This window comes from Aquarana catesbeiana, linkage group LG13, assembly GCF_042186555.1.
Source record: "Aquarana catesbeiana isolate 2022-GZ linkage group LG13, ASM4218655v1, whole genome shotgun sequence".
Lineage (NCBI taxonomy): Eukaryota > Metazoa > Chordata > Amphibia > Anura > Ranidae > Aquarana > Aquarana catesbeiana.
Window position 1 is genome coordinate 217,144,033 of NC_133336.1, and position 13,635 is coordinate 217,157,667.

Here is a 13,635-nt window from a genome sequence, read left to right on the forward strand (position 1 = left end):
TTTTGAATGGTGTGTCTGGGATTCACCCGGACAGTCCAGATTTTGAATGGTGTGTCTGGGATTCACCCGGACAGTTCAGATTTTGAATGGTGTGTCCGGGATTCACCCGGACAGTCCAGGTTTTGAATCCTGTATCCGGGTTTCAGACAGACTAAAACCCGGATTCAGACGTTCTGCGGCTCCTCAAGTCACACACAAATCTGGGATCGGCGGACGGCTTTCGGGGGGGCAGGTTTGGCATCACTGGGGGGGGGGCGATGATGTCAGCAAGAGCAATTAGGCCACACCCATTATGCTCAGCACATTACTAAAGGTGTCCCCGCCCACTAAAAGGTGACAGCCCCGCCCCCACCTGACACATGGAGCGCACACCTGACAATGCATTCTGGGAAATCCTGAGCAGACAGGGGGAGGAGCTTATATATAATAGAGGGGCTATAGGAGCGCTCCAACGCCGTCATCCTCGTGTTCTGGGAGGAGGAGGACCCCTTTAAAGATGGCGTCCTCCTGTGACTCCTCCCCCCTCCCCTCCCCCATCATGGGAATAAATCAGAATCAATTTGTTTAATTTTCTTTATTGAAAATAAATCGTTAATAATACAGATATAAATAGATGGCTCTGAGGGCGGGAGAAGGGGCGGGGCTAGGTGACCCCAGGGACCCTCAGATCTGCCCCGGACCCCTGGAGAAGACAATGCTTGGAATATATCGGCACCAAAACCGGCCACACACCTTACAATCTGATTGTACAATCTCGTATGGGAAGTGATTGGATAGATAAGGGAGGTCCTCGTATAATACAAAGCTTGTGATGTCAGATTGTATTGTGTATGGGGGACTTTGGGGGGATTGTAACCTGTATGGTGGACTTTGGGGGGATTGTAACCTGTATGGGGGGCTTTGGGGGGATTGTAATGTGTATGGGGGGCTTTGGGGGGATTGTAACATGAATGGGGGGCTTTGGGGGGATTGTAACCTATATGGGGGGCTTTGGGGGGATTGTAACCTGTATGGGGGGCTTTGGGGGGATTGTAACCTGTATGGGGGGCTTTGGGGGGATTGTAACGTGTATGGGGGGTTTGGAGGGGGAGTGTAACGTATATGGGGGGTTTGGGGGGGGATTGTAACCTGTATGGGGGGTTTTGGGGGATTGTAACCTGTATGGGGGGCTTTGGGGGGATTGTAACGTGTATGGGGGGCTTGGGGGGATTGTAACCTGTATGGGGGGCTTTTCGGGGGATTGTAACCTGTATGGGGGGCTTTGGGGGGATTGTAACCTGTATGGGGGGCTTTTGGGGGGATTGTAACGTGAATGGGGGGCTTTGGGGGATTGTAACGTGTATGGGGGGCTTTGGGGGGATTGTAACGTGTATAGGGGGCTTTGGGGGGGATTGTAATATGTATGGGGGGCTTTGGGGGGATTGTATTGTGTATGGGGGGCTTTGGGGGGATTGTAACCTGTATGGGGGGCTTTGGGGGGATTGTAACGTGAATGGGGGCTTTGGGGGGATTGTAACCTGTATGGGGGGCTTTTGGGGGGATTGTAACGTGAATGGGGGGCTTTGGGGGATTGTAACGTGTATGGGGGGCTTTGGGGGGATTGTAACGTGTATAGGGGGCTTTGGGGGGGATTGTAATATGTATGGGGGGCTTTGGGGGGATTGTATTGTGTATGGGGGGCTTTGGGGGGATTGTAACCTGTATGGGGGGCTTTGGGGGGATTGTAACGTGAATGGGGGCTTTGGGGGGATTGTAACCTGTATGGGGGGCTTTGGGGGGATTGTAACGTGAATGGGGGGCTTTGGGGGGATTGTAACGTGTATAGGGGGCTTTGGGGGGGATTGTAATATGTATGGGGGGCTTTGGGGGGATTGTATTGTGTATGGGGGGCTTTGGGGGGATTGTAACCTGTATGGGGGGCTTTGGGGGGATTGTAACCTGTATGGGGGGCTTTGGGGGGATTGTAACGTGAATGGGGGGCTTTGGGGGGATTGTAACGTGAATGGGGGCTTTGGGGGGATTGTAACCTGTATGGGGGGCTTTGGGGGGATTGTAACGTGAATGGGGGGCTTTGGGGGGATTGTAACGTGTATAGGGGGCTTTGGGGGGGATTGTAACGTGTATAGGGGGCTTTGGGGGGATTGTAATATGTATGGGGGGCTTTGGGGGGATTGTAATGTGTGCGAGAAATCTTCACTCCCCGACATTCCATCATCTCGGCTCTTACAATCCGATTGGCTACGATGTTTTACATTACAGAAAAATAAACATTGTATAATAAGTTCAGTAGATAGGAAATCACAGTGTAGCGTTCCTCGGGGGCGGGGCTTAGCCTCCTGGGATCCCCCTCCCCCATGGTCCAGGAAGGATTATTCTTGGAGTGTGTGTGGATAATCCGTTATGTACAATAAATAAAGCCTCAGCGGCGGGTGCCGTCATAGAACCGTCACCTCGACCGGACGGCGTCTCTGGAACCGCGCCGGACCCTGCAACCCCCTCCCCATCCCCCACCATCACCATCCCCCGACCTTCACAGGTTCAATATTTACAATGATCAGATACAGAGCAGACAGCCAATGTGTATGTGAGAAGACTGAGAGCTCAGCCAATGTGGGGTGAATGTGATATGACTGAGGTCTGGGTGAATGTGGGGTGTATGTGATATGACCGAGGTCTGGGTGAATGTGGGGTGTATGTGATATGACCGAGGTCTGGGTGAATGTGGGACGTATGTGATATGACTGAGGTCTGGGTGAATGTGGGGTGTATGTGATAAGACCGAGGTCTGGGTGAATGTTCGGTGTATATGATAAGACCGAGGTATGGGTGAATGTGGGGTGTATGTGATAAGACCGAGGTCTGGGTGAATGTGGGGTGTATGTGATAAGACGGAGGTCTGGGTGAATGTGGGACGTATGTGATATGACCGAGGTCTGGGTGAATGTTCGGTGTATGTGATATGACCGAGGTCTGGGTGAATGTTCGGTGTATGTGATATGACCGAGGTCTGGGTGAATATGGGACGTATGTGATATGACTGAGGTCTGGGTGAATGTGGGGTGTATGTGATATGACTGAGGTCTGGGTGAATGTGGGACATATGTGATATGACCGAGGTCTGGGTGAATGTTCGGTGTATGTGATATGACCGAAGTCTGGGTGAATATGGGACGTATGTGATATGACTGAGGTCTGGGTGAATGTGATAAGACGGAGGTCTGGGTGAATGTGGGACGTATGTGATAAGACCGAGGTCTGGGTGAATGTGGGGTGTATGTGATAAGACCGAGGTCTGGGTGAATGTGGGGTGTATGTGATAAGACGGAGGTCTGGGTGAATGTGATAAGACGGAGGTCTGGGTGAATGTGATAAGACGGAGGTCTGGGTGAATGTGGGGTGTATGTGATAAGACCGAGGTCTGGGTGAATGTGGGGTGTATGTGATAAGACGGAGGTCTGGGTGAATGTGGGGTGTATGTGATATGACTGAGGTCTGGGTGAATGTGGTATGACCGAGGTCTGGGTGAATGTGATATGACTGAGGTCTGGGTGAATGTGATATGACCGAGGTCTGGGTGAATGTGATAAGACGGAGGTCTGGGTGAATGTGGGACGTATGTGATATGACTGAGGTCTGGGTGAATGTGATATGACCGAGGTCTGGGTGAATGTGATATGACCGAGGTCTGGGTGAATGTGATAAGACGGAGGTCTGGGTGAATGTGGGACGTATGTGATAAGACCGAGGTCTGGGTGAATGTGGGGTGTATGTGATAAGACCGAGGTCTGGGTGAATGTGGGGTGTATGTGATAAGACGGAGGTCTGGGTGAATGTGATAAGACGGAGGTCTGGGTGAATGTGATAAGACGGAGGTCTGGGTGAATGTGGGGTGTATGTGATAAGACCGAGGTCTGGGTGAATGTGGGGTGTATGTGATAAGACGGAGGTCTGGGTGAATGTGGGGTGTATGTGATATGACTGAGGTCTGGGTGAATGTGGTATGACCGAGGTCTGGGTGAATGTGATATGACTGAGGTCTGGGTGAATGTGATATGACCGAGGTCTGGGTGAATGTGATAAGACGGAGGTCTGGGTGAATGTGGGACGTATGTGATATGACTGAGGTCTGGGTGAATGTGATATGACCGAGGTCTGGGTGAATGTGATATGACCGAGGTCTGGGTGAATGTGATAAGAAGCGGGGGAGAAGATGCGCAGTGTGTGGCGGTCATGCTGGGACTTGTAGTCCCCCCGGGCCGCTGTCACATGACTCGTGTAATCACATTCACACACAGGTGTGAATTCTGACATGGGGGAAAGGAATGTCGGCTCTGAGCAGAGAAATGTGATTATTCGCCAGGCTGAGCGGAAGAGCCGGGGGTGTGGAGGGCGCGCCTGTGCGCACCGTGATGATTGGACTGATTGGATGCACATTGGCTGTTCATTGTATGGAACCATCCAGGTGAATGAGACATTCCGCCCCAATCTAAACCTGGGTTATGGGTGGGGGATGGTGGGGTGAGGCACTGGCAGGATTCCTTCGGGGGGGGGGGGTCATTACAGAGTCTTACTTCTCCAGCTGCAGGTGACAGGAATGCGGAGCTGTCACACAGACACATGTAACATAACGTCCTTTGTTCTTGTATGGCAGCACAGCTCATGCAGGAGCAGAGCAGGGAAGTTCCTGTTGGGGTAGCTGAGGGTTTCCTCCTGGAAGTCACCATAGACAGGAAGGGGGTGCAGATGTTCCATAGCAGGAATAAAATAGTGGGGGGGAGTCCCCCTTTAAGTTGTCCCGGCGGGCCTGAAGGTGGGGTCAGAGTTCTGTTTCAGGCAGAGTTCCCCGGAGGCGGTACATTGGGCTCCGCCTTGAAATCGTCCCACCACGGCGGCCGGCGGCGTGCCGCGTCTCTCCAATGGTCAGTCTGCGGAGGTTGTGCGGCCCTCCCCCGCGGAGCCCTCTCACAGGTTGTCGGTCTCTAGGCCCTGGTTGGAGTAGGAGAACTGGTTCTTGGTTCCATTCCCGGCTGTCTGAAAGAGAAGAAACGGGAACTGTCAGAGGTGCGTTTTAAACGGGGAGCCTTTCACTTTAAGAAGACGACCTATCAGGGCGGCCGTCGACCTTCAAGGGGCCCCACCCACTGCCGCCATGACAGGTCCTCTTTAGACTCACTTCTCATCACCACAAAAACAATCCGGGGCCCCCCGGCACCAACTAGTCATACATCGGGGCCCCCCGGCACCAACTAGTCATACAACGGGGCCCCCCGGCACCAACTAGTCATACATCGGGGCCCCCCGGCACCAACTAGTCATACATCGGGGCCCCCCGGCACCAACTAGTCATACATCGGGGCCCCCCAGCACCAACTAGTCATACATCGGGGCCCCCCGGCACCAACTAGTCATACATCGGGGCCCCCCGGCACCAACTAGTCATACATCGGGGCCCCCCGGCACCAACTAGTCATACAACGGGGCCCCCCGGCACCAACTAGTCATACATCGGGGCCCCCCAGCACCAACTAGTCATACATCGGGGCCCCCCAGCACCAACTAGTCATACATCGGGGCTCCCCCGGCACCAACTAGTCATACATCGGGGCCCCCCGGCACCAACTAGTCATACATCGGGGCCCCCCGGCACCAACTAGTCATACATCGGGGCCCCCCGGCACCAACTATTCATACATCGGGGCCCCCCGGCACCAACTAGTCATACATCGGGGCCCCCCAGCACCAACTAGTCATACATCGGGGCCCCCCGGCACCAACTAGTCATACATCGGGGCCCCCCGGCACCAACTATTCATACATCGGGGCCCCCCGGCACCAACTAGTCATACATCGGGGCCCCCCAGCACCAACTAGTCATACATCGGGGCCCCCCGGCACCAACTAGTCATACATCGGGGCCCCCCGGCACCAACTTTTCATACATCGGGGCCCCCCGACACCAACTAGTCATACATCGGGGCCCCCCGGCACCAACTAGTCATACATCGGGGCCCCCCAGCACCAACTAGTCATACATCGGGGCCCCCATGGAGGGGATGGTGGGAGGTTGTCTAGAGGAAAAGCGGAAACCACTATTGGCTCCTCCCACAGTGCACAGGGGCCATAACCCAGAGCGCCAACACACTTCTCCTTGGTCAAAGGTTCTATATTAAAGCCGGGGGATGGGCATGACAAGGGGGTAGCTGTTATCAGGGCCGGGGTGGGGGGGGTAGAAGGGCCAGTCGCCTCGGGCGCTTTGGCAGAGAGGGGGGACCTGCAACCCGCTGAGGTAGTTCACAGCTCATATGTCACATGATAGAGAGGTAGGTATTATCAGGGCAATGAGGAGGCCATTATAAGGGCTGGGTCGGGGGGGCAGAAGGGACAGCTGCCTTGGTCACTTAGGCAGAGAAAGGAGGACCAACAACCTGCTGAGGTAGTTCACAGCTCATACATCACATGACAGGGAGGTAGTTCTTATCAGGGCCGGGTGACGGGGGGGGCAGAAGGGGCAGCTCTTACGTCACATGACAATGAGGAGGCCATTATCATGGCTGGGTCAGGGGGGCAGAAGGGGCAGTCGCCTTGGGCACTTAGGGAGAGAAAGGAGGACCAGCAACAAAGGTAGTTCACAGCTCATACGTCTCATGACAGGGAGGTAGTCGTTATCAGGGCCCAGGTCACGGGGGGCAGAAGGGGCAGCCGCCTTGGGATGTTATCAGGGCTGGGTAAAAGTGGGGGCAGAAGGGACAGCCGCCTTGGGCGCTTAGGCAGAGAAAGAGCTCATACGTCACATCACAAGGAGGTAGTCATTATCAGGGTCGGGTCAAGGGGGGCAGAAGGGGCAGCCGCCTTGGGATGTTATCAGGGCTGGGTAAAAGTGGGGGCTGAAGGGACGGCCGCCTTGGTTGCTTACGCAGAGAAAGGGCTCCTACGTCATATAACAAGGAGGTAGCCAATATCAGGGCCGGGTCAAGGGGGCAGTAGGGGCAGCCGTCTTTGGATGTTATCAGGGCTGGGTAAAAGTGGGGGCAGAAGGGAAGGCCACCTTGGGCGCTTAGGCAGAGAAAGAGTTCATACATCACAAGGAGGTAGCCAATATTAGGGTCGGGTCAAGGGGGGCAGAAGGGGCAGCCACCTTGGGATGTTATCAGGGCTGTGTAAAAGTGGGGGCTGAAGGGACGGCCGCCTTGGTTGCTTACGCAGAGAAAGGGCTCCTACGTCATATAACAAGGAGGTAGCCAATATCAGGGTCGGGTCAAGGGGGGGCAGAAGGGACAGCCGACTTGGGATGTTATCAGGGCTGGGTAAAAGTGGGGGCAGAAGGGAAGGCCACCTTGGGCGCTTAGGCAGAGAAAGAGTTCATACATCACAAGGAGGTAGCCAATATTAGGGTCGGGTCAAGGGGGGTAGAAGGGGCAGCCGACTTGGGATGTTATCAGGGCTGGGTAAAAGAGGGGGCAGAAGGGACGGCCGCCTTGGGCGCTTAGGCAGAGAAAGAGCTCATACATCACAAGGAGGTAGCCAATATCAGGGCCGGGTCAAGGGGGCAGTAGGGGCAGCCATCTTTGGATGTTATCAGGGCTGGGTAAAAATGGGGGCAGAAGGGGCAGCCGTCTTTGGATGTTATCAGGGCTGGGTAAAAGTGGGGGCAGAAGGGAAGGCCACCTTGGGCGCTTAGGCAGAGAAAGAGTTCATACATCACAAGGAGGTAGCCAATATTAGGGTCGGGTCAAGGGGGGCAGAAGGGGCAGCCACCTTGGGATGTTATCAGGGCTGGGTAAAAGTGGGGGCTGAAGGGACGGCCGCCTTGGGCGCTTAGGCAGAGAAAGAGTTCATACGTCTCATGACAAGGAGGTAGCCAATATCAGGGCCGGGTCAAGGGGGGTAGAAGGGGCAGTCGCCTTGGGATGTTATCAGGGCTGGGTAAAAGTGGGGGCTGAAGGGATGGCCGCCTTGGTTGCTTACGCAGAGAAAGGGCTCCTACGTCATATAACAAGGAGGTAGCCAATATCAGGGTCGGGTCAAGGGGGGGCAGAAGGGACAGCCGACTTGGGATGTTATCAGGGCTGGGTAAAAGAGGGGGTAGAAGGGACGGCCGCCTTGGGCGCTTAGGCAGAGAAAGAGCTCATACGTCTCATGACAAGGAGGTAGCCAATATCAGGGCCGGGTCAAGGGGGGTAGAAGGGGCAGCCGACTTGGGATGTTATCAGGGCTGGGTAAAAGAGGGGGCAGAAGGGACGGCCGCCTTGGGCGCTTAGGCAGAGAAAGAGCTCATACATCACAAGGAGGTAGCCAATATCAGGGCCGGGTCAAGGGGGCAGTAGGGGCAGCCGTCTTTGGATGTTATCAGGGCTGGGTAAAAGTGGGGGCAGAAGGGGCAGCCGTCTTTGGATGTTATCAGGGCTGGGTAAAAGTGGGGGCAGAAGGGAAGGCCACCTTGGGCGCTTAGGCAGAGAAAGAGTTCATACATCACAAGGAGGTAGCCAATATTAGGGTCGGGTCAAGGGGGGCAGAAGGGGCAGCCACCTTGGGATGTTATCAGGGCTGGGTAAAAGTGGGGGGCTGAAGGGACGGCCGCCTTGGGTGCTTAGGCAGAGAAAGGGCTCCTACGTCACATCACAAGGAGGTAGCCATTATCAGGGCTGAGTCAAGGGGGGCAGAAGGGGCAGCCGCCTTGGGATGTTTTGGTTGCCACCCCCAATGGTTCCATCCCTAAGGCTCAGTTCACGCCCCAAGTGCGGGCGCGCTCTGGCACGTCACGGGTAGGGCAGCCCATTCAATCAAAAATCACCCGCGTTTGCAGATGCGTAGGACAGCGTTACCGAGTACTGGCGCCATCGCATGCCTGCTAAATGACAGCGCGTCTCTCTGCACGTCAGGAAAACGCACAATTTTTGCGTGCACTCCTCGCACACTGTCGGGGAATCCGCAAAAAAAAAAGAACCGCTGGCTTTCCAATTTTTCGCGTTCACCAAACCGCATTGTGCCGCAGTGCCAGGCAGGTTTTTGGGAAAAGACTTCTTTTCCACTTTCCGGGGGAAAGGACCACCCCTTAAAATGAATGGTCCGCCCTACGTGTGACGTGCGGGGACGCGCCCGCGCTTGGTGTGAACCGAGTTCATTGTGAACGTCACCTAAGTGCCCATTCTCGCCATGGCGTCAGAGAAATGCGCAAGTGTTTGTCCTCAGTGCGTTGTCAGTACGTTTTTTTTATAACGCGTCGCGTTTAAATGTGACGCAAAGAAAGAGGTGTTTCTCCTGCGCGTCACGTGCACATTCTGCGCGCTTCCCTCCATCTCCTGTCTCCCTGGACATGTGACTTCTTCTCTAACTAAAACGTATTTTGCGTTCTTAGCGCCTTTTCTGCGTGTTTTTCCATGTGCCGCCTTTGGCTGTAGCGCTGGAAATCATTGATTTTTTTTGGCATTCTAAGTTGACAGATGATGTGAAGGGGGGAAGGGCGGAGGTCAGTTGGTGTCGTGGCACCAGATTGTACAAGTCAATCCGCCGCTAATCATTAACTCGCAGTTCTGGCCGCCGTCACCTCCTTTGTATAAACCGCAAACATGGCGAGGTGGTATTTACAAATCAGCGGCGGGTTCAGCTCGGGGGCGCCGTTATCTGTTGACATTGAGGGCGGCGTTGTCGGCGCTGAGCCAATGTCTCAGGGCCATCGAATAAATCATCACCTGTCCGGAGGGGAGAGAGGAGCGCGCGTTCGCATGGAAACGCCAGATGTGCGCAAATAAGACCGCGATCGGTTCTGACCCGCCCGATCGGGGAAAGGGGGGGAATATTTCCGTCTTCCCCAGGGCCAAAATGAGAAATTTTACAAATCGGGGTCATCTCCGATAAAACTGTTCTGGGGGGGCGGTAATCAGCGACGCACAGATCACTTCCTGTGCGCCGATCCCATAGGAAGACCCAGCAGTCAGCCAATCCCAGCCCAACATGGCGATGACCTCACACCACCATCATTGTGAGGTCATCCATACACTATGACATCATCCATACACTATGACATCCTCCATACACTATGACATCATCCATACACGGATAATAACTGTCTGTCCTCTATGGGGAGAAGGTATCCAATCAGGTTGATCCTCCAGATGATTACCCCGGTAGGACCCCCCCCCCCCCCCGGCATCGTACGCCGAGTTTCCGAGGCGCGGCAAATTATCCGCCGTCCGCGCGCCGAACGTTCTGCATTATTATGCAAACGTCGAAAATGCAAATCATTAATCCTTTTCATTAATCATCGACAGTTATCCTGCTGGAACCTGGAGAGCGGCAAGGACAACGCCAGAGGACGGCGAGAGGAAATATATACTGTGTGATATGGAGGATAGAGCGTCAGCTCCTCTGTACAGCGCTGTGGTATATGTCAGAGCTATATAAATGTATAATAATAGTGTGTGACTGTGGGGGGAGGGGACATTCGAGTGTAAGCTCCTCGGTTAGGTATAGCATTGGGGGCGGTCCCTCTGTATATTTCCTGTACTCCCCTCCCCCTCTGTATATTGGGTTGTGGGGTGACTCCGCACACATTGACTTTTCTCACCATTTGCAAGTAAAAGAGATGCAAATCCCGGGTGAGGAGGAGGAAACGATCGGTGTTGTTGGCGGCTCGGGAATCGCTCTCTGCCGTCTCCTGGACACCGGCACATCTCGGCTGTCAATCATTAACCTCCCCCCCCCCAAAGAAGGGTGGGAAGGGACCGGCATGTGGCGGCTCCCAACGTCTCCATGTGACCGATGCAAATATAAAAGATATACAGAGCAAGGACAAATCCTTCCACAGGTCATGTCATTGTTTTCCATTTGTCACACACCAGCTGAAAGCCGAAATCAGGCTTGCAGTGGCAACAGTCAGGCCCGGAGGGAGGAGAGCAGGTAAGGTGGGCGTCACCCAGTGTGATGTCACTGATAGCCCCAGTAGGAGGAGTCTCCAGACCTGCAGGCACTGAAGGGTGTTACCTACTTCTGTATAGCTCCGCGGGGGCGGAGCTCTCTGTACCTTACATTAAAATATTTCCTGTATGTGTGTTTGTGTGAAATCAGGGTTGCAAAGACAATAGTCAGGCTCAGAGGGTGAAGAGAAGTTTAGGTGGGCGTCACCAATGTGATGTCACTGATAGTGCCAGTAGGAGGAGTCTCCAGACCTGCAGGTACTAAAGAGTGTTACGTCCCTCTGTATAGCTCTGCAGGGGCGGAGCTCCCTGTACCTTACATTGAAATAGTTCCCGTATGTCTGTTCATCTGAAATCAGGGAGGAGTCTCCAGACCTGCAGGCACTCCCTCTGTATAGCTCCACGGGGGCGGAGCTCCCTGTACCTTACATTGAAATAGTTCCCGTATGTCTATTCATCTGAAATCAGGGAGGAGTCTCCAGACCAGCAGGCACTCCCGCTGTATAGCTCCGAGGGGGCGGAGATCCTTGTACCCTACATTGAAATAGTTCCCGTATATCTATTCATCTGAAATCAGGGAGGAGTCTCCAGACCTGCAGGCACTCCCTCTGTATAGCTCCACGGGGGCGGAGCTCCCTGTACCTTACATTGAAATAGTTCCCGTATGTCTATTCATCTGAAATCAGGGAGGAGTCTCCAGACAAGCAGGCACTCCCGCTGTATAGCTCAGAGGGGGCGGAGATCCCTGTACCCTACATTGAAATAGTTCCCGTATATCTATTCATCTGAAATCAGGGAGGAGTCTCCAGATCTGCAAACACTCCCTCTGTACATCTCCGCGGGGGCGGAGCTCTTTGTACCTTACTTTGAAATAGTTCCTGCATGTGTGTTCATCTTGCAGCATGATTGGGAATCCGGCGACTGAAGTGAGACTCCACAGCAGAGAGCAGCACTATATCCAAGCTATTATTGGCCACAACTAAAATACTAGTTTTGGGTGGATATGGATGTGATCATTTTCCATTTGTCACATACCAGCTGAAAGCTGAAATCAGACTTGCAGTGACAATGCCTGGCGGTCGGGGGAGAGGGAAAAGTCAGGCTCAGAGGGAGGAGAGAAGGTAAAGTGGGCGTCACCAGTGCAATTTCACTGATAGTCCCAGTAGGAGGAGTCTCCAGACCTGCAGGCACTCCCTCTATATAGCTCCATGGGGCGGAGCTCTCTGTACCTTACATTGAAATAGCTGTATGTATGTGTGTTCATCTGAAATCAGGCTTGCAGTGACAATGCCTGGCGGTCGGGAAGGGGAACAGTTAGGCTCGGAGGGAGGAGAAAAGGTAAGGTGGGCGTGACCAGTATGACGTCACTTAAAACCACCAGTGGCAGCCAGTAGGAGGAGTCTCCAGACCTGCAGGCACTGTAGGGTGTTACCTTCTCCTGTATAGCTCCGCTGGGGCGGAGCTCTCTGTACCTTACATTTAAAATAATTCCTGTATGTGTGTTTGTGTGAAATCAGGCTCGCAAAGACAGAAGCTAGGCTCGGAGGGAGGAGGGGAGTTTAGGTGGGCGTCACCAGTGTGATGTCCCAGTAGGAGGAGTCTCAGGCACTGAAGGGTATTACCTTTTTCTGTATAGCTCCGCGGGGGCGGAGCTCTCTGTACCTTATATTGAAATAATTCCTGTATGTGTATTTGTATGAAATCAGGCTTGCAAAGACATCAGCTAGGTTCGGAGGGAGGAGGGAAGTTCAGGTGGGCGTCACCAGTGTGATGTCCCAGTAGGAGGAGTCTCAGGCACTGAAGGGTGTTGCCTCCCCCTGTAAAGCTCTGCAGGGGCGGAGCTCCCTGTGCCCTGCATGTGTGCTCATCTGTTAAGCGTCAGCGTGATTGGGAATGCAGAGACGGAAGTGAGACTCCACCGCAGTATATTGAAGCGATCATCGGCCACAAGTAAAATACCGGATTGGCCGCCATGACCAGCGCCATCACTCACCTCGTACTTGTTTGGCGCCACGTAGCGCCCGTGCGTCTGGTAGGAGGTGTAGTCGTTCATGGAGTGGTAGGAGCCCCGGGTGGTGAACATGTCCATGTGTCCGGAGTGCTTCCGGCGGCAGAGCAGGACGATCTGCGGGGGGAGAGGAAGAAAGTGACTTGAGGATTCTGGGAATCCGGAGAAAATCGGGACGGCCATGACTGGAAGGAAGCCGAGTACTCACCATGATGATAATGAAGATGATGCAGAGGAAGACGAGGACCGAGGCCAGGACCAGCAGGGCGATCCCCCATCCCGGCACCGTGGAGGCGGAAGTGGAGGCGAACGGCGTGGTGCTAGCTGCGGGGAGGAAGGAGAGACAGTGATTGGATGGGAAGACAGGATCTAAACTCATACAACCAATGGGGAGAGACTGACCCTCCACTTCCTGTCCTGGTGACCCCCTCTGTGTAATGATGTGACGGGGTCACCACTAGGGAAAAGTCAACAATACTAACATTTGTCCCCCCTCCCCCATCTGAAACTAACCTGGACACGAGGATTCAGTCTGTGGTCACTTACCTTGTACATTGTCTATTCGGAGACCATTCAGCTCATTGCTGTTCTTGGACAGAGCATCCGTCATTGTGGTCTGTATATTGCTGGAGCTTGGCGACCCTTTAAATTGGGTTTGTGTGTCGGCATTGATGGACCCGGGGCTACAAAGAGGATGAGAATGGATTACACCGA

The 13,635-nt window shown here is 54.1% G+C and overlaps 2 protein-coding genes across 51 annotated transcripts in view; both read right to left on the reverse strand.

Annotated features, from left to right (window-relative positions):
* Positions 1-2,100: 2,100 nt before the first annotated feature.
* On the reverse strand, positions 2,101-4,490 carry LOC141116450 (uncharacterized). 50 transcript variants are annotated; one of them, XM_073608783.1, is made up of 6 exons: positions 3,873-4,490; positions 3,632-3,783; positions 3,380-3,542; positions 3,254-3,290; positions 2,858-3,079; positions 2,101-2,820 (listed from the first exon to the last, which is right to left on the reverse strand). In XM_073608783.1, the coding sequence occupies exons 1-6, from the start codon at positions 4,456-4,458 to the stop codon at positions 2,514-2,516; spliced, it is 1,467 nt and encodes a 488-aa protein (XP_073464884.1). In that variant the 5' UTR covers positions 4,459-4,490; the 3' UTR covers positions 2,101-2,513. The 50 variants fall into 50 exon arrangements, with proteins under 50 accessions (XP_073464884.1, XP_073464870.1, XP_073464861.1 ...); XM_073608769.1 differs by having other exon boundaries at positions 2,858-3,379; positions 3,517-3,542; XM_073608760.1 differs by having other exon boundaries at positions 2,858-3,290.
* A 138-nt stretch (positions 4,491-4,628) lies between these two features.
* MUC1 (mucin 1, cell surface associated) overlaps positions 4,629-13,635 on the reverse strand; it is a 31,193-nt gene continuing 22,186 nt past the window's right edge. The window contains exons 4-7 of the mRNA XM_073608736.1: positions 13,468-13,604; positions 13,130-13,245; positions 12,907-13,038; positions 4,629-5,031 (exon numbers count right to left, since the gene is read on the reverse strand). Of these exons, the coding sequence (XP_073464837.1) occupies positions 4,963-5,031; positions 12,907-13,038; positions 13,130-13,245; positions 13,468-13,604 (454 nt within the window). The 3' untranslated portion in view covers positions 4,629-4,962. The remainder of the gene's footprint in view (positions 5,032-12,906; positions 13,039-13,129; positions 13,246-13,467; positions 13,605-13,635) is intronic.

Bases quoted from the DNA above. Each gene is read 5' to 3' on its own strand.
- LOC141116450 (XM_073608737.1), bottom strand. From the start codon at position 4,458: ATGGTTCCATACAATGAACAGCCAATGTGCATCCAATCAGTCCAATCA. The intron at 2,821-2,857 runs CTCGGTCTTATC...ATTCACCCATAC, and splicing joins CACCCCACATTCACCCAGAC to CTCGGTCTTATCATATACAC.